The sequence below is a fragment of the Pseudopodoces humilis genome, chromosome 3 (genome assembly GCF_049639895.1).
Source record: "Pseudopodoces humilis isolate 2021_Gansu_Grassland_sample_001 chromosome 3, ASM4963989v1, whole genome shotgun sequence".
In the NCBI taxonomy this organism is placed as follows: domain Eukaryota; kingdom Metazoa; phylum Chordata; class Aves; order Passeriformes; family Paridae; genus Pseudopodoces; species Pseudopodoces humilis.
The window spans coordinates 84508563-84532301 of NC_142202.1; the positions used below are offsets into that span (position 1 = coordinate 84508563).

Sequence of the window (23739 nt, forward strand, 5' to 3'; positions counted from 1 at the left end):
ACAACTTCAAAAAATAATGGCAACATGCATATAGTGAGGAAGATGGCTCTGAACCCTGCTCTGCCTGACCAGAACCTGCTGGATCTATGACAAGCTTGTGTGCATGGATCTCCTTTCCATGGGAGCTGACAGTTCTCTGGACCTCCTCCCAATCATAATTAAGGCATGACCAAGGCACACAGTAAGATTTCCAAGCTGGGGGATGAGCTTGGATCTCTCAGTACACACAGAGGCACAGTGGCCTTCTTGAGCTTAACAACTCACTCCAGAAGGAAGATATGCCAATACAGAAACCTGAACTGGATGATGCAACATTCAGTTCTTTCTCAAAGAGCTTCAGGGGTGATCCACAGAGAAGCTTCTATGCAAAAGGAAACAACAAGAAAACAAACACAGACCTTTTAAAATTTGAAAAAAACCAAACCAAACCCAAAACAACAAGCCACTGATTTTGAAAACAAATCAAGTCAGCATCTTCATAATCTGCTGAAGACTTCATTGATTATAAACTTTTCCATTGATTACATGAAACAGATGTTTGCTTTGTTGCAGATTCATATGGTCAGTGTTGTTCACTCCTGTAGGACATGTTCTCCCTCATATTTATGTCTCCTTGCACAAAACGTCCTGTAACTCCCCCACCCCATCTCTAAATCACCTTCTGTCTATTCTTTTTACCTCTTGTAAGAAGTTACAGTGGGCTACTAGTGTAAATCAGCTCAAATTAAGATAGTTATGATCTCCCAGATTTGCTGGCACTTCACTCTTCCTGCTGCTCTTCTTTCGTCCGGCTCTTTTTAACCCCTGGGTTTCATCTGCCACCAGCTCCCTTGAGCCAGAGGAATCTGTACATCTGAATATCCCACCACCTTCTACACACGCCCAAATATTAGGCCAGACCCATCCAAATCTTGTGGAAAGAAGCTCTTTTACAAACCTGTTAGAGACAGTCTAGTTTGTCTGCATAAAGTCCATTGTTTTAAACAAAAAAAAAATCCACTGCAGCCCAAATCTTGACAGAGGCATAATCAACAAACAGGTAAGACTGATTTGTACTGTCCTGTTTGAGAGAAATATAAATACTGAGACAGAAATAATTTGTAAAATCAACCACTCTTAGCACTTTCTTAAGACATTTCATAGTATATTCTAAACACTGCAAAAATAATATATAATTACTAACACCTAAGTTACATATTTCTTTTTCATCTCATTTTAACATTAACATGAAAACATACTTGTGTATGTTTGATATGGCTGTTGGAGTTCATACCCAGTAGAGAAGTTGCTTTATTTTTACCTAAGCATTCATCCCTTCATGAAGTAAAGCAGTTGTAGGAAATACTTTGATTCAAGTTCAACTCAGTTTAGTTGTAACCCACCCAAGCCTGTATTCAGACCAGAATTTGCCAAGATGAGCAGGACTCAGGAACAAAGGTTAGAAAAGGTTAATCATAATAAGTGCTAGTAATTTTTATGCAGCATACTACTTTGATTTTAACATTGAAAGGGTGGGGTGTTTTTTTTATTTTTTTTTCTCTACAAGCTTCATTTTGATTTTGAAATAATTTTTACTTTCAGATAAAAGGAAAAAAAATAGGACTTTTCTGCAATGTGGCTTTGACAGAGACATAACAGAATACAGATTTCACCTAGTGGGACAGCCTTAGATACCTGTTGTTTGAGCTCACTGATTCTCTGGTACCAGCAAGGCATGAATCCATATGAAGTGAACATTGTATGTCTGCCCCTAAAACCTGCCCTACAGCAGGAGTAACTTTCTGATGTGTGACTGACATGCAAGCAGAACACAACTCATTCTTCAGAATCCCTCTACATACAAAAAGTAGTTTCTGACCATCATCACTTTTAACTATTCCTAAGCCCACACCTAGGGAACTTTCTTCACAGCTGCCAAGGACCATGGCTGCATCACTAGAAGTATGTACTGTGCAGAACTCAAGAACAGTTTAGGAAAAATTGTAAGTCTTTGTGTGAACTTTAACTGAATCAAGAGCCTTCTAAGCCATGTAAAATATCATCATTACCTCTGTTAAATCCAGTCTATTGTATTTCAATAGGAGCACGAGAAACACAAGAGAAACCATTTTCAGATTCTAAAGAGGGCCATTGGATAGCATAGAGATATTTGAAAAACCACCTTTTTGCATCTTAACATTGTTAACTACAACCTATATACTGACATGGAGCATAATGAAGGAAAATCCAGTATCAACAGTTGCCAAACATTTGTAAAAAATTACATAAATATTTACCTTTTGTGGGAGAGTTAAAATTCTCTTGCTCTTCAATGAATTAAATGCACGGAATGATGGAAACAGAAAAAGAAATCAGCAAAATTGAAGTTAGATAAAGAAATGTGTTACATGTGACAATGGCATGTACAGTAGTAGGCAGTACTCCAGCGTATGTAAAAGTAATGTAGAAAATTAAATTGATAAGCCATGACAAATAATAAAGCCTATGACTTTTCTTTTAAAATTAACGGGAACAATGATGTTACGGAGAACCAGATTGTGGAGTCTTTAAGTATTCTAATATTCTAGAATATAATTCTAGAATTCTATAATTCTAAAAAATTCTAGAGAATTATCATACCCAAATTTATGAATGACATAAAAATCTTAAAATTGTTTTAAATATCACTCTTACCTCTGAACCACACAGCACTATTTGAAGCCTCTTCTGAAATGAGTGTTACAAATTTATTTTCTATTAACTGAAATCTCTAATACTCAAAAACCACTGTACCATTAAAAATGAAAAATTATGAGGCTTGAACTCATTGGCAGAAGTTAGCAGTGCTAAGAAAAATATTCTCCAGCATGAGTAAAGATTCCACAAGCTGCCTCAAAATATGTAGTGCCATCTAATAATTTAAAAATAAAACCAGAAACATGGAGACAAAACAAACAACATTGATAGACTGAAATCTGAAACTGAAAGGACTTATTCTTTTTCTTCTGCCACTCAATTTTTATACTGATAGATTTGAAAAAATTTTTGACTGAAAGGGGTTGATCTTTTACCATTACCACAACCATGCTCTCAACTGCAACGACATTTCAATGATCAGGTACACAAACACCGAACTGTTCACTAGCACTTCTTTTTCTTTTGGGATCTTAAGTTGGTTAAATATAAAAAGATAATTGCAACTCAATGTATTATTTGACAACATACTGATTTTCTGTACAGAATTCCGATTCTTATTTGTTGAAAGAAAAAATACTGGATGTCAAAACACTTTGTTCTTCTGTGACATCACTACCATTGCACAAATATCACACACATGAATTTTATACATGTAATCCCCATTTAATGTTGGCAGAGTCTTCACTTAGCTTTCCCTCACATACCAGCAGCAGCACACACACACACACACACACACACACGTGCACTTCCACACAAGTGCTGTACAAAGCTTTTCCCAACATGAGCTAAGGTACAGCAACACCTAATGCTGGACACACGTTTGCTTTGCTCGGAGTCACCACGTGAGCCCTACTGCTGTAACCAGATGCCACTGGAAACACACAAAACCACGCTGCTTCAGTCAAGTTTGCAGATGCTCTTTACATGGAAAGAGAATTCTATTATCACAAACCTCACTCTCATTGTATGATTTCTGAAATAGGAAACTACATTGTCAAAGCTATGAAAAGGAAAACCCAAAGAAGACCCAAACAGAAGGCAGATAGAGGGAGTAAGACCTGCTTTGCACAAATTACCCCTGAAAGATTGTTGCTCTACTACAACCATTGCACATTTATCTTGCTGGTTCATAAATTTCAACAGTACTATTTTTTTTTATTATTATTTACTTGCTAAAGTAATAATATAATCCCTAATATCTACTGGTATATTCACTTCCTTGATCAATACAACAATCAACCATTATGAAAAAGTGTTGAAACCGACCCTCAAATCTTATTAAAGCAAGAATTCCTATGATGTTTGATTGCTGCAATGACAGACAGAGTAAAGATCACAGATGCATCCTTTATGGGAAAGTATAATTTAAAAACCATGCAACTACATCACGAAGTTGTTATAGAAACAGCTGAAAAGCAAAGTCAATGCAGAATCCCCATCCCTCTTAATGATTTTCACAGTTCCACTCAAACATGATGCAAATAAAAAAACAATGATGCAAATCTCTTACAGCCCGGCACAGAATTGAGAACATATTGAGAATACACCATTGTCCTTACCATGGCTTAGAATTTCACTGCTTTAGTCACTGAGCCAAAACTTCTTCATACCATTAGGTCCTTTTATAAAATCATCCGTTAATACAAGAAAAATCAAAACCACTTCTTTAGTAGCATGAGTTAGGGAAATTACTATTGAATTGTGATGTCTTGAAAGACACACCTATACAGGACTAGCTGTCAATATTGAAACATCTCAAGACCTTTCAATACATCTCAATGTGTCTTCCGCTCTAAGAAATACTGCTGACATGGTTGCAAAGGGAAAAAATACAACTATATCTTCCTTGAATTTGACCATAATAAAAAAAAACACACTGTTGAAAAATGACAGAAGCCTACAATCTTAACTTCAATCACTTTTTAAAGTCTGCATGGCCTTGAGTTGCTATTATTTAGTTAGCATTGTCTCAAGTGAAAATAATTGTACCCTGTCTCTAGTCTAAAGCTACGCAAAGTTGCTCTCCCCTTCAGAACATAATCACCAACAAGCCTGTTCTTTTTTCACATTTTTGTGCCAGTGTGATTTATAACACTGTTTTAAGGTCTTAGTCCTTAAAATCAATCTTTTCCACTACATTTAAGGTTGTTTCTCCATTCCTGATGTGTAGTAACAATTCTGTTTCTGTAATGGAATGAGGATCACTACTCTGGTTTTCACTGTAACTATTACCTGTGAGTTTGGGGTTTTTTTTAAAGAAAATATGTGTATTATTCAGGACCTTGTAAAACTACCTTGTTTTCTGATAAGTTGAATTTTTCAAATCTCAGACTGCCAACCAGAGTAGCAACTAAGTATCATTTGGTAGAGACAAGGAAACAACCTTTTGTTTAGTTCTAAACTTGACAACAAAATGGAATGTCTGAAATACAATGTCAGTCAAGCCTTACTAGAATGGATAGGATCACTTACAATTGATAACTAAAGATTAAAGATTAGTACTTAGAATAGCACTCTGTTTCTCCACATGAAAACTGCTACCAGTCTCTTGCTCCTTCCTTAAGTCTCATTAGTTCCATAATAAGGACTTTAAAGAGTAATAAAATTATTTCACTGGAATCTTCTATGTCTTCCAAATGTGCAACAGACCAAATAAGAAGCCCATTCTTGATATACAAATATGCAATCTTTTTGCAGCAATCACAATGCCTTGTACAACTGACTTAATGCATATATGTATGTACTTAGATTCACAGATGTATATATTTAGATAAGTATATGACCCTCATAAAACAACAGGATTTTTATGGAACGTACTTTACTATAATAATTCTACTTTATGGCGTATCATACAGGTTTTTCTTGAAATACATGATGTCAAGACAACCATCAAAATATAGGGAGAAAATGCATTTTGAAGTATTTCCGATGACATTTGGATATTGCACTAGATTTTGACATCTTCTGTGTCTATGGTGACTATGAGTTTAAACCATTAAGGACACACTCCAGCTCCAAGGACAGTTAATGTAAATCTTTTACAGAACTCAGTAGGCTTTGGGTTCAATAATATATTAAGGTCAGATCACTTCTGGTCACTACATTTGACCCTAGTACTCATTTGACAAGGATTACAGAGGTGAAACTAACATTAAAATCTGGTACTGTAAATCAGATCAAGTGCTGTGGTCTTATGGCCTTAGTGAATTCAATTTCTAACAGTAACATTAAATCAGACATACTAGCATATGTATTTCAACAAATACTGGCAAAATTCTTTAAACATGTTATACAAAACCTGCTCAGTTTAGTACTCCTCTGCAAATACATTCTGAGCCTGAACAGGGCATTAAACGTGAGTAAGAAAAACTCCCTCCCAGAAGTGAAGTCAGTCACTCAGACAAAACCAAAGTACAGTGTAGAGAAGGAAATCTCCTTAAGCACTGATTCCATGTGCTGTAAAACAGCCATAGTGACAGAGGCGGCACGATTTGTAGCAACAAAGCAAACCACAACACATCCTACCTGCACATTTTATATATAGGGCGCAAGCATATTAAGCACAAGTGTAAACAGGACTTCACTAAAACAGTATTACTTTACAAATATTCACAGTGTCAAAAACTTCATAAACCTAGAGTAGCTTTGGCCTTCAGCTCAACTTTCATTTTTTCTTTCCTCTTCTGTACACATCCCATTTCTACTTATTTTCATGGTAAGTTCTACATTCATTTTCCATGCCTTCAACAAAACATAAATTGGTATTTTACTCTCAGACACCAGTTACCAGGACCAGCAGAAAGATGATATATGAATATGCAAAGGAAAGCTAAATTAAAATTAAATTAAAAGCTGATTCATCATTATATGTCATACCAAGTTCTGAAATTGAGGTAGAAATATGGAAGAAAGCTGAAATTCATTACTTATTACATTTCCTTATAAAGCTCCCAGCTTGCTAATATGCAGAAATAGAAACTCTGAATGTAGTTTGTAACTAGTTTATAATTCAGACAGTACTAGAGTCACTACAAAACAAGAGGACCTGAATAGAAAGTTTAAAGTTAGTAAAAGGCACTAATATCAGTATACTATTCATTCAAAATGAATACATTCATAAAACAAGAGTACATTTTATATATGCAAATTGAGGGATTTGCATGCCATCACAGCTCAAAGCCTTAATACTAATGCAAACTGCAGATTAATGCAAGCCATCATACAAGAAAACCTTACTGGTAATCTGTCATGATAAGGTGGTTATGGTTAGCAACTTTATCTGTTCAAGAATGTGACCTGCTAACAGTTCTGCAATGCACTACAATATTTCATCATTATAAGCATTTATTTCATTTCCACAAAGAAGAAAACCTTGTAGTATGTGGCAATCTCAGTTGTTGCTTGTAGTCAATGAGAAACCAAGATTTTTTAGACACAGAAGAAAAATGAATGTACAAATACTATCCATTGTGCCACTTCATTTTACCATAACAGCCCATTCTCAGTGTGTAGTATGTTGCAAGAAAAGGAAACAGCAATGTACATCCTTATTTGATCTTAGTATGTGAGAAACATCTTCCATAACCATCAGGTCTATATTGTCTTTTTCAGATAAGAGCAGCATTCTTTGCCTGATCAGTTTATTCTTGAGCAAGAAAGGACCGGTGACCTGTGCTCTCACATTTCCCAAGATAATTGTTTTCATTCTTTATTCACTGAACTATGAACTCCAGTAGGAAAACAGATCTGTGACATTTATTATTAATCTATGTTAATAACGCACAACAATAAATATAAACCACAAAAGAAATTAGTAAGACTGTCAAAATCTTTGCCCCTGTTTTGTTATTTTTTTGTTTTTGCTGATAACATACTAGACATGTAGGAAACTACCATAACTTTAATAGAAAATTTAAACATGAAAGGGTACTAGAAAAGTAAGGCAATTAAACCACAGGTAATAACCCACTGGTCAAACTCCACTGGATTTCCCAAACACAAAGATGCTTTCATTCTCTTCTATTGCTTTACTGGTACAATTATAGCACTGGACACGTAGTTATGCAAGAAGACTTAAAGTAAAGAAAGGAAAGAGTTTGAGCTATCACAAGCTCATTATTTGATACCTTGCTCTATACTGCCACTTCTTACTGGAACTTGTGGTAGCTGTCTTCCCCTACGACTGCTGAAGGAGGTGTCTGCAGGAGGAGACTGCGTGGGACTTCCTTGCTGATGTGTTCTGCAAATGAAATTCAGATAAAAGCAAATAAGGCAAAGAAAGAGATATTTTATAATCTGAATTTTAAACACAAATTAAGTTGTAGGTACTGAAGACGGGTTTGAAAAAGTTTGCATTTGGTCTATGCCATGTTCACATACTCAGGTCTAGATACCTCATCAACTTATAAGGCCTTACATTTAATTTCTCTAACTACCTTCATCTATAAGGAAATTATTTCCTTTTGTTTGTTTTTTTGTTTGCTTAATTAATTAATTGGTTGGTTGTGGTTTGGGTTTTTTGTCATTTTGGGGTTTTTTTTGATAAAGTAATTGTGAAAAACTATTGAATGGGAAGCAGTTTTCCAAGAACCACTTATTATTATTCACAATTTATATAAATTCTCCTGCACTGGTACAAGAGTAATATAAAATGCCACTTTTATGTTTTATTAAATTTAGTACTCCCTTTGTGCTAACACAATAATTGCACGAGGCCACTGGACAGCAAGTATCCTATTTCCAAAGGGTCGCTTGTGTTTTTTTCCCAGAACTCAAAGAAGGAAAAAGACCTTTAACCTTTGTACTGGGGTGGGGGAAGGGAGTGTGTGTGTGCATGCAAGTATCTGTGTGTGCATGCAAAATATGCACAACACTTTTAATATTCATATCTAAGCAAATATCGTAAATCACGTTCTCTGAATTCTAACTTAGCACTGTTTCAGAACATTTTGGGTACTTGATGTGTTATTCACAGATACAGTCTCAGAGTGTAAAGCATCAAACACCTTTGGAACCGTAACATTTAAAGTGAGTATGGGCACCTATAACAACTATAGGGAAAAGGCTTAAGAAAGCAGAACAAAGATGAGAAGCAGCAGATCACTGAGGAGAGCTTAAGAGAGTGAAATGCCCTAGCCAGTCAGAGAAATGTCACACTCACTATAGTGGATAAGCACTGTTTATCCAGCTGCAAGTAGATCATTTGTAATTTAAAGTAGCACATTTGTACAAGTTCAAAATACTGTTGGCTTTTACTAGGTAGGTCAACCAACTTTCTCTTAGCCTGTAAGGTCAGAGTTTGCTGTGTGAACATTTCATTTTCTGCACAGTGTTTAAGAAACATACTTTGATAATTTTTATATGGACACAGAACAAAACACACCTTCTAGAAAGACATGGCAGCACACCCCTAAAACATCAGGGCCAAAAAGAGACTGTTCAGTTGTTAGCTCCAGGCAAAGTTTCCCAATGACGGGAAATATTTGAAAGGAAAATTCATTGCCTGCCCTATTATCAAAACCTTTTGGCATTAATGCAGTATTACATCAATGATGGAATACTGAACTACAGCATTCAGACTTATTGAAATATTTTTGTTTCACATCTAATACTAGTGAATCATTTTATGGAAACAGAAGCGTACAACATGTGCCGAGGAGACGTAAAAAGAAGCAGTACAATTCATGTTTCCCTACGCTCTTGTTCCTTGGGTTCATTGCTGAATTACCAAGAGTCAAACCCCTTGGACATCAGTTACTTCTCAGAAATTAGAAAAAACAATGGGAAGAAAGGTTTTAGTAATCTCCACGGCACAACAGTCCGTGATTCAATCATAGCAAGGATTTCAGTCATCATTTAGGTAATCTTTTAGACTCAAATTGAAAAAGCACCTGGGTTGTTGTGAGAACAAAGTCATCTGACTCAAGGAAACTGTAGCCATTGCTTTTGGATCAGGAAAAATAATCTGGGAGTGGAAGCAGTAAAGCTAAAGAAAAGTGCTGAAGTTTTGCTACATAATGTGCATTTTCATTGAAAATAGAGAGGTCTGTGCTATTCATGGAAATTTTAAAGCTCTCACAATGTAACCAGATGTACATTCCATCTCTGTGAATCAAAATAACATAAAGCAATTTCTGACAAAGGCAGGATCTCATCCCTCCTCACTGCTCTTATTTCAATACACAGGTTCAAAACTTAATTAAATGTACTTATTATTCAGTATATATCTTTATTTTTTTCACTATTTCTTAAGAATTTGAACATGCAACCCCCACTACTGTAACATCAAAGCTAAAAGATAGAATGACAATACAAATTGAGAAAAATTAAATTAATACAGTAAAGTTCCAGTCGTTACATTAATTTTATGCAATGATAAATGTGTAACTCAAATCTTTCATATTTTAAAGTGAGATCAATTTGATCAGAGACATTTTGCATCATTTACCTGTTATAGCTAGCTATTTATGTAATCCATTGGAGTTTTTAATCTTCAAAGTTAATGTAAAATAAGGATTTTTTGAAAAAGAATCCATGTTAAAGTTCAGAAAAGCACTTCTAGTCCTTGCTATTGAGCTTATCTGCATTGATGGAGAATGCCAGAAAAACTGTATGTATGCAGCAAAGTGCTAAGAATACAGATACAAAATATATAATACTGTAAATTATGGCAACATAGCTTTTGGTACTGTCATAGATGTTCTAAAAAGTCATATTTGAGGTGTGTTCCAAAATCTGGAATCAAACTAATGATAAGAGATGCTTACACATCAATCAACACTCCTACCTTTCCGTTTCAGCTGCGGGGCCTTTCCTAGTTTGTTTTTGGCTGCTATATCTTTCCACTTTTCTGGACTGCCTGTGAAATGACATGTCAGAAAATAAATAAACAAAGAAGAAAAAGAATACAAAAATATGAAGATTGTTTATTCATGTATTATAAAGGTAATAAAATAAACAGCTGACAGATGACAAAGTGGCAACTATTATCATAAACAGGCTGGTGAAGTCGAGGTTTAAGAGACATTGCATTAACTAGTTCTGATTGAGGCTCACAGTGTGCAGCTTAGGAGGTCCCAAAAGAGGGAAGAAAACATTAATCCTGACTAGAGCCTGCTGAACTAGTTCCCACTTCACAGCCTGCATTTGACTACAAACATACTCCTCATAGCCCTGTAAGTCATCTCTTAACAGAATGAGAAACAAATTTAAAAATTGTTTTTAAATATAAATTTCAAAAGCAAAACAAATACTGTATCATAACAGATTTAAAAAAGGCTGTCACTATATTAATAAAAACTTGTTTTTTCAAAAATCTCATTCTATTACCTTTTAAAGTTTTTAGAAATTCTGTTTTCTTCCTACTCAATATAAGCAAGTTAGAAATTATTTCACTCCTTTACTCCTTTCCTACACGAATCTTTTACAGAATTCATCTGACATTTGGATATTGAGGCACTAGTTACCTCAGACAATCTAAGCACTCACTTTGATATTAAATAAGAACAATGAAGAGTAATAGGAGTCTATACATATAAGAACAAAGGTAAAGCCATGTTTCACTATTATTACCCAGTCCTATAAATATAATACATAAATCTTTGCAAGTCTTGAGTTCCAAAATTTTCTGTCTATACGATCCATAGTAATGTTAGCATTTAAAAATTCAGATTTACTACTTCAAACCTCAGAAAATCATCAAGATGTATTATTTTTTCAAAAGAAAAAGTGCATACAGAGATTCAGGAGTGGTTAAACCTGGGAGTGATGATTATTCAATCCTAGACCAGAAATGCTGACAAACTTTAATACATGCAAGATCTTGAAATGGTACAGTCAATGTCATATATTAGGCTATATAAATTACTGTGGGAAAAACAGAGAGAAAAAATAATATTTAAAATTATTATGTTTTCCTTTTAAAGCTTTGTGATTATAAAGAGTAATCCAGGGCCTGAACTGGAAGAGACCCAAACAGCTGTGACACCAAGCTATGCCCAAAGAACATAATCATAGTGAATTTTTATTATTTTTACCCACTGTAATATTTGATAAGCATTTTATTGTGATGCAGTAGATTCCACAAAAAAGAAAACACTGCAGTAAAACAGAAAATGCTTTCTGCATGAAAAGGTCATTACCTGATGCTTTCTGGATTTTAAAAAATGTATTTTCTCATACAAAATAGTATATCAGATTAAAAACTGAAATCCCTTTTGCTCTCAATCTATTTTTTTCAATTTATTTTTTTGTATATTCTCATTGTTTTTCCATTTTTTTTTGTTTATCAGGACAAACATAAAGTGGATACAGAGGAGAACACATGTATTAAATGCTGCAGCTTTACTTAAAACCTACAGTTAGCAAAGTTTTTAAAGTTGTGGATAGATCCACTGTATGCAGCAGCATTTCCATTCAAATTATGTCACCCTCTTCATTTTCTATTTAGTTGGTTCTGTTGGGGGACTATTTTTCTCTGACTCCTTGCTTGCCTAGATTGTGACATTGCACACAACAGAGAAAGAGAGCACACAGTGAGTAGTTTCAGTTGGAGGGAAAAGCTAAGAGCAGGACTTGCTTTGCTGTGACAAGAAACACAGCACTAATGAGCTAAGTACACTTATTTCTCTCTTCTCAGGGCTGTCCTTGAGAGCAGCACATACTAGAAATTATTTTAAATCAGTTTCCTTTTTGTTTCCTCCCTCTGGCTAAGAGGTATACATTTCCAATTAGCTCAACACACTCCAATTTACTTCCTAGACATACTTAAAAGGAGAAAAAAAATATTATCCATGAATGATACATGCATATATGCATATATGTGCTTGTACATAAAAAAAAAAAAAAAAGAAAATGTGTGAAAGTACACAGAGCATATGAAGAATATACTATAACAAATACCTCATTTACTTTGATCTATGATTTGAGTAAATAGGATACCTCTGTGCTGCTCCAGGTTTAGCACTTAGGTGGTCTACACTGTCCTGTTTTGGAATGCAAGACTCCAGCGTCCTTGTTCTTCATAATATTTGGAAACATGGATGTGAATTTGGACGGAATGAGCAGAAACAGAGAGATGGTCACATGCAGTGAAGGTGGAGACATGCAGTCAAATATATAAACAAAAAAGCATTAAGTCACTATCTACTGAAAAAAGCTGTATTTCTCATTTTCCTATTCCAAACACTATACAATTTTAGATGTAAGATCAACAGTCTAAGATGCCATGAAGTATAAAATGAAAACCACAACAGTATTCTTAAAAACCATTATACTCTACATGCTGAATGGCAGAACTGGTATTTAACAGATGCTATTATCCTTGAGAATATATACACATATAAAAAAAACCTCTTTGCTTAAGATGAATATTTTGCCCTTATATTGTGAAGTTCTCCTGAAAATGCAAGTAAATTTCCTAATTTCATGTATTTTGATGAAACCTTCATATTCTATTGCTACACAGTCTGCTACAGTAACAATTAGCAATAATTCAAGAGCAAAGTAGAATAATTGACTCACTTTTTTTTTTTAAATAAAAAGTATATAGGAATTTCTGAATTTCTGTGGTATTTTAATTTCTGCTGAAGCCACAGAATTTGTTCACAGCTTTCATTTTGGCAAAAATATTATTATCCTATTGATTTATTATGAGTTCTTAATTAAATATATTTTAAGATCTATGAATGGAGTATATTTTTTCAAACACCAAATTTGGATTTTAATGAGAAAACTCAGAAAAATTTGTGGTCCACTAATAATCTAAGTTTTGTAATATATCTGCATCTATACCTACATTAGGGTCAGGAAAGGCTAAAATTTCTCTCTAAGATCATAAATCTTCCAAGTGTCACACCAAATCATTGAACAATACATATCATATATAGATGAGCACTGCATATTGTTTTATAGACAGACAAGCTATTTACAGTTTGTGTTCCAAAGTTCTATGTGCCTCAGTATATTTAACAGACTTGTGTTAACGAATCTTCACACAGATATTTGACAATATTCCTACTGAAATGAAAAATCACCACTTCTGAAATGAAAACATAACATTTTTATACAATTCAGTGTCTGGTATTTTTAAATGATTTATTAATGTCTTGTACAAGAGCCCTGATTGGTCTGCAGTGAGTGTTATTTTATGTAGCCTTGAGGCCAGAATGAAGAACATGACACAAAGAATGTCATGTTCAATACTTCCTGACTTTAAATTAAGTTTTCTTAAAGGCAGGATCTGCATGGTTCCTGCAAGTACCAGGAGGGCACTTGTTCTGCAGCTGGCCTCAGGTGACTCTGGGAAAAGCATTCTTACACATGCAAGCATGACTGACAAAAGTTACTTCTCTTAAATGAAAATACGTGAGAATTCCTTTTTTTAAAGGCTTGTTTTATCCAGTCTTGGTTATATGCTGATATTATATGCAGATTTTCCAAAAGAACAGTCTGGAAAAAAAATTTCACCTACCATTAAATGCTCAGCTTTCATTCACCTTGTTTTTATCATCACTTACAATTTCACAGTTCTCCACATATTTATCTGTCTACACTGCAGACATTAGACATTTAGACTTTCTAATTTACAATAGAAAAAAACAAGAACCTTTCAAGGAATAATGCTACAAAATTCAATAGAAAAACTATCCTTTAAAATATCTTATAGAAATACATGATACTAACCAAACATTTGCAAATTTTTAACACTGAAATAATACGTAACTCATGTCTTCATTTCATCAACATATCAAGGAGTCACTTCTTCCTGATATGGCAAGTGAACACATTCCAGAAGAGCAATCTTGCCAAAAGTTTTACCAAAATTTACGTTACAAACCGTTAGAAATAAATATAAAGTTGCAAAAGGTTAATTTACCAAAATTAGAAATAATGCATAAGTCATAGATTTAAGAAATGTATTCAGAAGTAGATCTTGATTGCACTCTATGTACAAATTGGACCCATTTGTAATATAAATCTGTAATGTACTCAAATGAAGAGTAAGATGAAGTCTGTCAAAGTCAATTAATCTGTGAACTATGATTCAAAAGCTGTGATAAACAGTTTGTTATCCCTGCTGATGCATCAGTCATTTCCCAACAGCCACAACTTCGGTTGTCAAATTGATACAAGCATATCTTAAAAAAACTTTAATTATTGAACTGAGTAGTATTGGCCCACTGTAATAAACATGTGAATTAATCAGAACAAATGCAAATTTACAGAGTAGAGAACAATGTTAATGCACTTTTGATTCCCTCACTGATGTTCTCTCTACAGATAGGCAATGCAAAAAACTCAGTGTTCTCATAACTTCTCTGAATGTCTCTTAATGTTCTTTACGAGAAAATCCTGGAACTCGTAGGCTGAAAGCACTCACTCTCATCTGCATTGAGGTTAGCTTAAATTCCTTCTGTGTTCATCAGTGCCTGACTTCTCACCACAGGGTTTTGGTGACCAGATTGAATGAAAGACTTACAAACACAAGAAGGCACCGATTTCATATAGAAAATTAGGCTGCTGTTTATCCATCTCAAAAACTTTCCCCAAACAGATTCCATATCCTACAGATGCTTCATTATAAAATACTTCCTGGTGGATATGAGATAATTTCAGCCTTTCTCCACAAAATTTCAGCTTCAGACGCAAAGAAGTTTTGTATTTGGCATTGAGAGCGGCAGTATTTAGATGAAAACCTCATTTCACTGATTTTTTTAAGTCTGATACTCTGAAGTCATAGGAAATCTGTCCATTGACTCAAAAAATGAGAACCAAAATTACCTAAAAATGCCTAAAGGACTACATTTCTAAACACTTAATAGCTTAATAGTCCCATCACAGGGATGTATTGGCAAAATTTTTTGAAATGCAGTATCTGTACAGGAGGACAGCTTTGAAATGATGTTTCACTAATTTAATTTTGTCATTTATAATTCTGTTTAATATTAATTAAATTAATTTTTTTGATTTTTTTTATAAATTAAATAAATGAATGCTACCCACACATAGTTACACTCTTCCCACCTGGTATGAGTGGAATATTTCCAGTATCAAGCAAACAAGATAAATCACAGTACCGATATCAGTACTGTGAGTAGACTTTAGCAGAAGGCCAGGACTTGCACCACTGCTATTTCAGTCTTGCTCTAAGTGCAACTTCATAAGTTCATGTACAGATTATTTACATTAACCTGTGTTTACATTACTTTGTACCCTGTCATTTACTGTAATATAAAATACTGAAAGAAAAATTTTGAATTTGCATTTAAATATAAATTACGTCTGCTTAAAAAAAAGCCAGATCTATCCGGAAATAAAGTAACAACAAAAAAAAAAGTGCTGCTGCCAAAACAATATACCAAAAATCATGTGATTAGAAAGTTTGTCAGAAGTAAAAAACAAAGGTGCTTCTATTAATCATAGGTGATATTCAGCATAAAAATATTTTAGAGCCCTGACATTTTTAATCAAAACCTACCTTATTAGGAAAACCTGCTCCATGGAGGCCATCCTGATTTGGACAGAATTTACAGTGCCAATTTTTACATATATCAACTAGAAAGTGTTACCAAGACCTCCAACATATCAGCCTGTGGGGTTTTTTCCCATTAGGAACAGTTTGTTGAAAAAAGGAAAACCAAAACCAATGAAAACAAACATGTAAACAAGAATATGACCTACAACAAGTATTTACCACATTATAAAGCACCACAGTGAAAGCACCAGCACCATTTACAGAAGCAGGTAAAAACAAACTAAAGAACATTAACACAGATGATCTGTTGTATCAGACATCATATTTTGCGTCCTGTGACTATTCAGACAAACAAAACTTGAAAAGATGTTCATTCTTCTGTGCTTTGTAACAGTTCAACAAAATGCAGAGATGATATCTAAACTGCTGTTTTATTTTGGGCTTCTGGAGGTTGTAAGTCTCCACATATATGCACACTTCTAAATTTCAGTGTACTCCTCTGAGAGTGCAAGATGCAGTAAGCCATTTTTCAACTGGGAGGAGTTGACTAGTACCTGTCATCCTCCGGAGATGCATGCTGGATATGAATCCTGGGACTAGTAGGTCGTCTCCTCTCTAGGGAGGGGGACCATCTACCCCTGTTTGCCCGTTCAATAAAACAGGAAAAAAATACGATATTTAGTTTGTGCTAAAATTAAATATATGGGATTTGGGACTGGAAAAATACCCCAAAAAGTAATGGAACTGTGTAATTTAATACCCAAGTATACTTTACTTAAGGCTGCTTAATGCAGAAACTTCACATCTCAAATGAAGAGAAGGTATGCCCAAAGATACAGAATTTAGACCAATATAAATCTTCTATGGTGTACCATTAAATCTTCAAATAGTCTCAAATGCTAGACTACCTAAAAGCCTGTCACTTGTGTAGTAAACTGCAATTCTAAGTTAGAAAATACTTTTAAAGACCATTTGATGGTCATTATCTTGATATTTTTCTAATTCCATTACTCCTAGCTATTCACATAGCTAATAGAAAAATGTAATCTCAGTAAAAATGTAAGACTATTAATTATAATAAACGTTCTAGGGCACAAAGTCACCCTTTTCTGGAATGCAGTGAAAGAATGGAGGTAAATTATTTAACTAAAACTAAGCTACACACATTTGTGTACAAGTACTGGGGTTACTTTTTATTATTTCAAAACATATACTGGAAGTGTGCATAGCCAGCTTCCTCTTCTGTTCATTTCTCTTTATCCCTGCAATACATGCCAGTATACTATGACACTCAACTAAAGTCAACAAAGAGGACCTGAATTGAGAATGAAAACTGGTGTATTATGGGATTTTTCTTCTTGAAAAAGCCTGTTCAACTTAGAATTATATATACTGTATTATAGACTGATGTCGTTTATTTTTTGGGGATGTTATGTGTTTGTAATGCAACCAGTGTATGCATAACAATTTACAATACCAAAACAGATTTACTGACCAATAGCAAAATGTTCACATAAACTCAGCACAAGTATCTAATATTTCCCTTTCTGAGGCATTCTTCCAGTCCATGTAATAAGGAAAAGGGTTTGATTTATGGAACATGCAAATAACAAAGGTTTCAGGGACATGAGCATTATTTGAACAGTTAGGTAGGTCATTCAGATGTTTTAGGAGCAAATAGGTTGTTAGTAGTTTCTTTTTGTCTCCAAAGCAAGAGTTAAAGAAAATGTTAATGCATCAGTGCACTCAGTCAAAGCCCTTAATATGCTGATATCCACTACAGATATTAAAGAGCGTTTGATAGAATTAACCAGGTAATTCAGAACATAGGAATTTTCAGAACATGCTCCCTTTCATTGAATGCTGAATGACTGTGAGCCACAGTACAACACCAACATATAACTACCTGTTTCTTTACATGGTTGGAAAGAACCAGAAAGACAGCATGTCTCAGACCTAATGCAAACAATTACTGCACTGTACATGATTTAAATGGAAATGGGGATATTCGACACAACTGTTAAGGGCATGCAATATAAAAATCAACACGAAGTCAGGACAAGCTTTAAATGGATCAACCTCCCTGGCATCTCTTTATGATTAGGTAACAGGTAACTGTTGAGCTTTGTCTCTTCTTTAGATAGTAGTGACCAGCTGATGGCAAACATCCTGTTTTGATTCCCACTGCAGTGAAGCACCTCAGAACAAATCTAATACAGCCATGGGTCTGTATTTTGCAGGTTTGCTGACCCTTGTACACGACCTAATCCCTGGGCTGTGCTTCTCTGTTTTATTTGCTTAGATCTCCACTAAGTGATGTTTCAGGCCAAAATATTTCTCAATTCTAAAGAAATAGCACCCAATTTACAAGGAAAAAAGCAGAAATTTTGAGACACAGTGAAAAGAATAATAATGAAAAAACCCAAAGCATAATGAAGTAGTAGCAGGAAAAACACTTTTGATGGCCATAGAGGACATATTATAAACTTAAAGATGACTTGCAGATCATCAAAGGAACTTCAACCACAAAATCATTTTGGAAAAAAACAAAACTAATTAACAAAACAGCTTGGAATAAGTAGAGGGTAGATTGTGTGAAGAGAAAAAAAAAAAATAAAGGCAGGCCTGGTGCAACTGCATAGAGGTTATTAGTAGGGGATTGATATTTTTGAATATCCTAGAGTATACTGTGCAGAAGAGAAGTATATGAAGGATTGAACTCTGTACAAAATCAGTCCATTTGACAAAAAACTTTAGCAGGCCTTTGTCAAGGCAAGGTCACTTTGAGGTCACTTTGCCAGTCAAGATAGATGGACATTACTTGGTCAAATGATGGAACTTACAGGAGGAGAAAAGGAATTATGTCCTCATTGTTGTTTTGGTTCTGCTATACTGAAACTAACTAGACTTTCATATCACAAATTCTTATATACAGCTGAAAGTAGTTTTCTGTTGGCATAAGTGAGCCAATAGAATGACTTTTACTGGCAAAAAAGTGTCATAAAAGCATTAACTACTCTAATCATTCCAAATGAAATGAATGATGTATAAAGTTCAAGCATCAAAACTGTTTCCAGCAAATCAATGACAGAGAGAAATAGGGCTGTACTATCCATCTGTTATAACACTATCATTTTGTTAAAAAGCGGTTTATTTTAGCTCTTGTTCTCAAACATAATCTAATTCATACCCTCTGAGTCAAAAGGTTAGGGGGAATAAGAAGAAGTAATTTTTCATAGGTAAGTATATTCATAATTTTGTTAAAGAAAATATACAGAGCTGTATTTAGAAGTCTGTATTCAGAGGCATAAAAGTCTAGACTTTTAAATAAAATTTACAATGCTGTCATTCAGGGAGGGGAGAAGGAAGAAGAAACAACATGAAAACAACTAACATTTACAACACAAGTCTCTCAAATATACTGTAAAAGTGCTGCAGATTGGACTTCACAAAACCTTAAGAGTGTTTCCCTTTGATGGACCAATTCTAGACCTGACAAGTGTCTCATCTCCTCTAAGTCTCCAGTAATGAACACAACCTTTTCCATATTGTCTATTACATTCTAATTTTTGTTGTGGTTAGTGTTTCATTATAATTACTTTCAAAAGAGATTTCCTACTACTTAAGGTGAACTTGTCTTACTGTATTTTAAATATTTTGTTCTCATTTTGTCCAGCACAGAAGCAAAATGCTTTCTACAGACCCTGAACTTAATTCTGTGTTCTTCAGACCAAAGACTCCTCTATCATCACGTGCCACTGATGACTAACTGCAGATTCCACATTCGATCATCTAAAATTTATGTTCCCCAAAACAAAAAGATTAATTTGGTGAGGTTTATATATTAAATATTACATCCACCTCCAAAATTTGGGCTGCATGGGAAAATCTTCAATGTCACAAGAAAGGAAGAAAAATCCTCTGCCAAAGCCACGCATATCTTATTATTTTCAATAAAACTATCAAGTAAAAAATTGAATATGAATTAACAAGAGCTTTTCTGCTCTATGAAGGATTCCAAGTCAAAACCTCCTATTTAGGACTTCTAAAAGCTAAGAAAAACTTTTACAGTGATGGGCATTTTTTTTGGATCAAACCCACTGATGATTTGGCAAAACCTCATGTTCAGTAGCAACAGAGGCCATTAATACAGACTAAACATTTTCCTTTATGAGGAGCTCATGCAAAATGATGCAGGTTCTGCACAGTGCCCAGTGGACAGAGGTTGCTGGACATGAATTCTAAAGACATTATAGAACTGCTTCACATCAGGACAGATGTAGTTTTGAGCTTAACATTTTTATTAGATTGTTTATAATTACCAGTTAGTGTTTCATTGAATATTCTACTTGATAGGTGGCATCTTGAAATAAGTACACAACACACTATTCAGGTTTATATGCAATTACATTAAGTAACTGCTTGTAGATGAAGGCAGCTGTATATATGTACACATTCAGTAATATGATGTTACAATATTTTTAAAAATATCTAGAAAAATATCTGTATTTCATTCTGAACAGCTCTAAGTCAGCTGATTTTTTTTATTTTTTAGTAACCATGTTCATATTATCTTTAATGTCTTGAACTCAGACTTAAAAGGGAATAAACTACTGTAGATCCATCAGGGATACCTGAGAAGATTAGTCACTTCTCTGCAACAAGAGCATAGTTTAAAAAGAGCACAGTTCCAACCAAGGAGCAGCAGGAAGTGGGGAAAAAGGAAAGGGAAATTATAAACAAAAAACCCAGGTGAAACCCTATCTCAAAGAGAAAAGTGCATTCTTAGTGCCTTTCTTCACACATCTTGTCCACAATAAAGAAAATAACACAACTGTTATAACCACCACACTGTGTATCAACTGAAAAAGCACTATGAACTTCCATACTAATTAAATATGTATTGCACAGATGAAATCATAATTCTGTCCTATTCTCACTCAAAGGGAGCCTATTACTCCCCTCAGTAAGCCTAAAATCTCACTCTGAAGTGGTATTATTCTTAGCTAAAAACACAGGTAGTTCTCTTTTAGAATCTCCCTTTTTGTACCAGTAGCATTTGATTCACCTAAAATTTTTAATCAAGCTATTGTAACTGTAAAAGTACAGAAAGCATCCATAACATGCCTGCACAATGTATGTGACACAATAATATTTCATTTAAACTGTAAACATGTCTTAGGACTTATGTGAACCTTAAAATATCGGAGCAAAAAAACCAGTTATCCACTTTGCAAAAGCAGATGCAGCAGATTAAAGAAAGCAATGATGTTTGGCTGTTTTGTAAAAAATATATCAGTATTGATACAGTTCTGGTTTGAAATGTGAAAGTTTTGTTGTACTTTCTACTTTATGCCACTGCTTTATTAGCAGTCCACAGAACAAGCAAGAAACAGATGTGATGCTTTTCAGCAAATGATGATGAAGATTCACAACCAAGTGGTAGTTTCAAAATACTTAACACTGCAATGCTATTATCAGCATACTGAGGACTTTTGTAAACAATGAACATCAGCTAGAACTTAAAACAAAGGAAGTAGCCAGAAGCGGTTATAAACTCCAACACATAATTTACATGACATACATGAATATAGAAGCAAAAATGTCTACAAATACCAAAGCAGACAAGAATGTACAAGAATGTAGAATACTCATATGAAGAAAAACAAAACTTATAAAGATCACCAGCACAGATGACAAAAAAATTCATAAGTTTTTATTTTATACCTTTCTCGTTCTGGTGAATGCAAACTAGTATCTGGTCTCAAGCAGTTGGTACTAGCACTCCTAGCCCTGTCAAGGGAGGGCTGCAGTTCACTAGTGCCAGTGCATTGCATCCAATGGTAGAAGAGAAAGAAAAAGAAAACAAAGAAAGGAATACAATGTTAGATATTAACTCATAAAATAATGCTCTCTTTACAGAAAATGTAGAATCACAATGATTTAATTAAGGAAAACGTAAAAGAGTTGACTGGATGATAGTGCCAAGATTTGTTTAGAAAATAAAAGCAAACAAAACGCTGCTAGAAATTTTTTGCAAATACCATTGAAATGTTTAAAACTGAATGAGACAGAACAGCATCCACTTGTAAGAAAAATGGAATGAGTAATACCAAACAATAGTTATATCCTTATTAACAGCAGCAAGTCTTAAGCCAACATAAAAGAATGTGATCCACTATATGTCATGTGAAATCCCTTTACAGTGAAGCTCATTTATTCTGCAAAATCCATTTTAGATACCAAACAAGTGGGGGGGGATTAATCCTTAGTGTCTTACCTAACCAGTAGATCATCTCCAAATTTCGATATTCGTGAATTAAGGCAATCATGAAGGAGTGAAATATCCTGTCTAATCACGGATTTGGTCTTAGCACATGCAGGAAGAGTTGAGCTTTGTAAATTAAAATTATTTAAACAAAATGAAAATAAATTTAACATGTAACAGAAATCTCATACATAAACAAAAGAATGTAATAACGAAAACCACACAACATACAGTTTTAACAGGGAAGACAACTCCAACTAATACAAAGTAGTTTGGTTTATTTTTTTTTTTTGTAACATAGGTGTTAATTTAAACAATTATATGAAGTTATTTTAGGATTTTATCCCTTATCTCTCAGTCACAAAAATGTATGAAACATTTTGTTATTTTTTTCTTTAACAAAGGAAGTCTATTTTTTTCTTTTTTAAAAGAAGCTAACTACTTAAAGGGGACTCTAAACATTTCTTACCTGTATAGGTTCCAATGAGTAACATTTTCTAGTAAAGGCATCTTGGGTGGTAATGTTTTATAGTGCCTAACAGAACTTCTTGAATGTGGTGGGTCAGAAAAGAACACAGAACAACACAAGAACATGCCAAAAATAAAAAGACAGGTAAAGGCAAGCCAAGACTGACCAGAACATAAAATAAATGCATAATATTCTATTATACTGTATAGCTGTAGGAGTGGATATTTCATGTATCTTTTTCTCAAGTACTCTGACAGTTATCTGGGGAAAAAAATTTGTATTAACCCTTTTCTTAATAAAGCGCATGAACTTATGCCAATACAAGTACAGATGTTTTCTTGAAAAGGAAGTAATATATATTCCATTTATAGATAATTTTAATTAAAATATACAGACTGTTTTAAGTTGATATTAAATTTACTTTTTATTTCTCTTAGTGATTCCTTACTTAGACCTGAAGAGATTTTAACTTCTTCAGTAGCTAAGCATTAAAGTCTTGCTAAAACAGGTATATATAGTTTCAAAAAATTAATTACAAATGTATTAGCATCTGGCTTTTTTGAATGTGGAAGGAAGACTTTTGAAAGTGGTGTATCAGCTTCAAAATTTACCAATAATTAAATGTAATTAATTATAAGCTAATTTAAAAACTTAGGAGAGGTACTACATCAGCCAGCACAGCAGCACTAAGGTGTTATGTGACAACTGTCTGATATCATAGATTTTAGAGAAGGAAATGTTTATTTTATCTTCCAGTTCAACCCCATGAACAAGGGAGAAATTTAAAGGCAGACAGTGCCTACTGAATGTGAATTATGCCCATTTAATGGTTTAAGGTTAATAACAACATTC

General features: G+C 34.1%; 1 protein-coding gene across 27 annotated transcripts in view; it reads right to left on the reverse strand.

Moving 5' to 3' along the window:
• Window positions 1-23739, reverse strand: part of RIMS1 (regulating synaptic membrane exocytosis 1) — a 299841-nt gene that overhangs the window by 72398 nt on the left and 203704 nt on the right. For 7 of the 27 annotated variants that reach the window (XM_088053101.1, XM_088053091.1, XM_088053090.1 and 4 more), the window contains 6 exons: window positions 22431-22544; window positions 21878-21967; window positions 16705-16788; window positions 12616-12693; window positions 10463-10534; window positions 7803-7915 (listed from right to left, as the gene is read on the reverse strand). In XM_088053101.1, coding sequence (XP_087909227.1) covers window positions 7803-7915; window positions 10463-10534; window positions 12616-12693; window positions 16705-16788; window positions 21878-21967; window positions 22431-22544 — 551 coding nt within the window. Of the gene's footprint in view, window positions 1-7802; window positions 7916-10462; window positions 10535-12615; window positions 12694-14898; window positions 14973-16704; window positions 16789-21877; window positions 21968-22430; window positions 22545-22887; window positions 22966-23739 lie in introns of those variants that run through there. The other 20 variants (XM_088053108.1, XM_088053100.1, XM_088053107.1 and 17 more) reach the window with 11 other exon arrangements.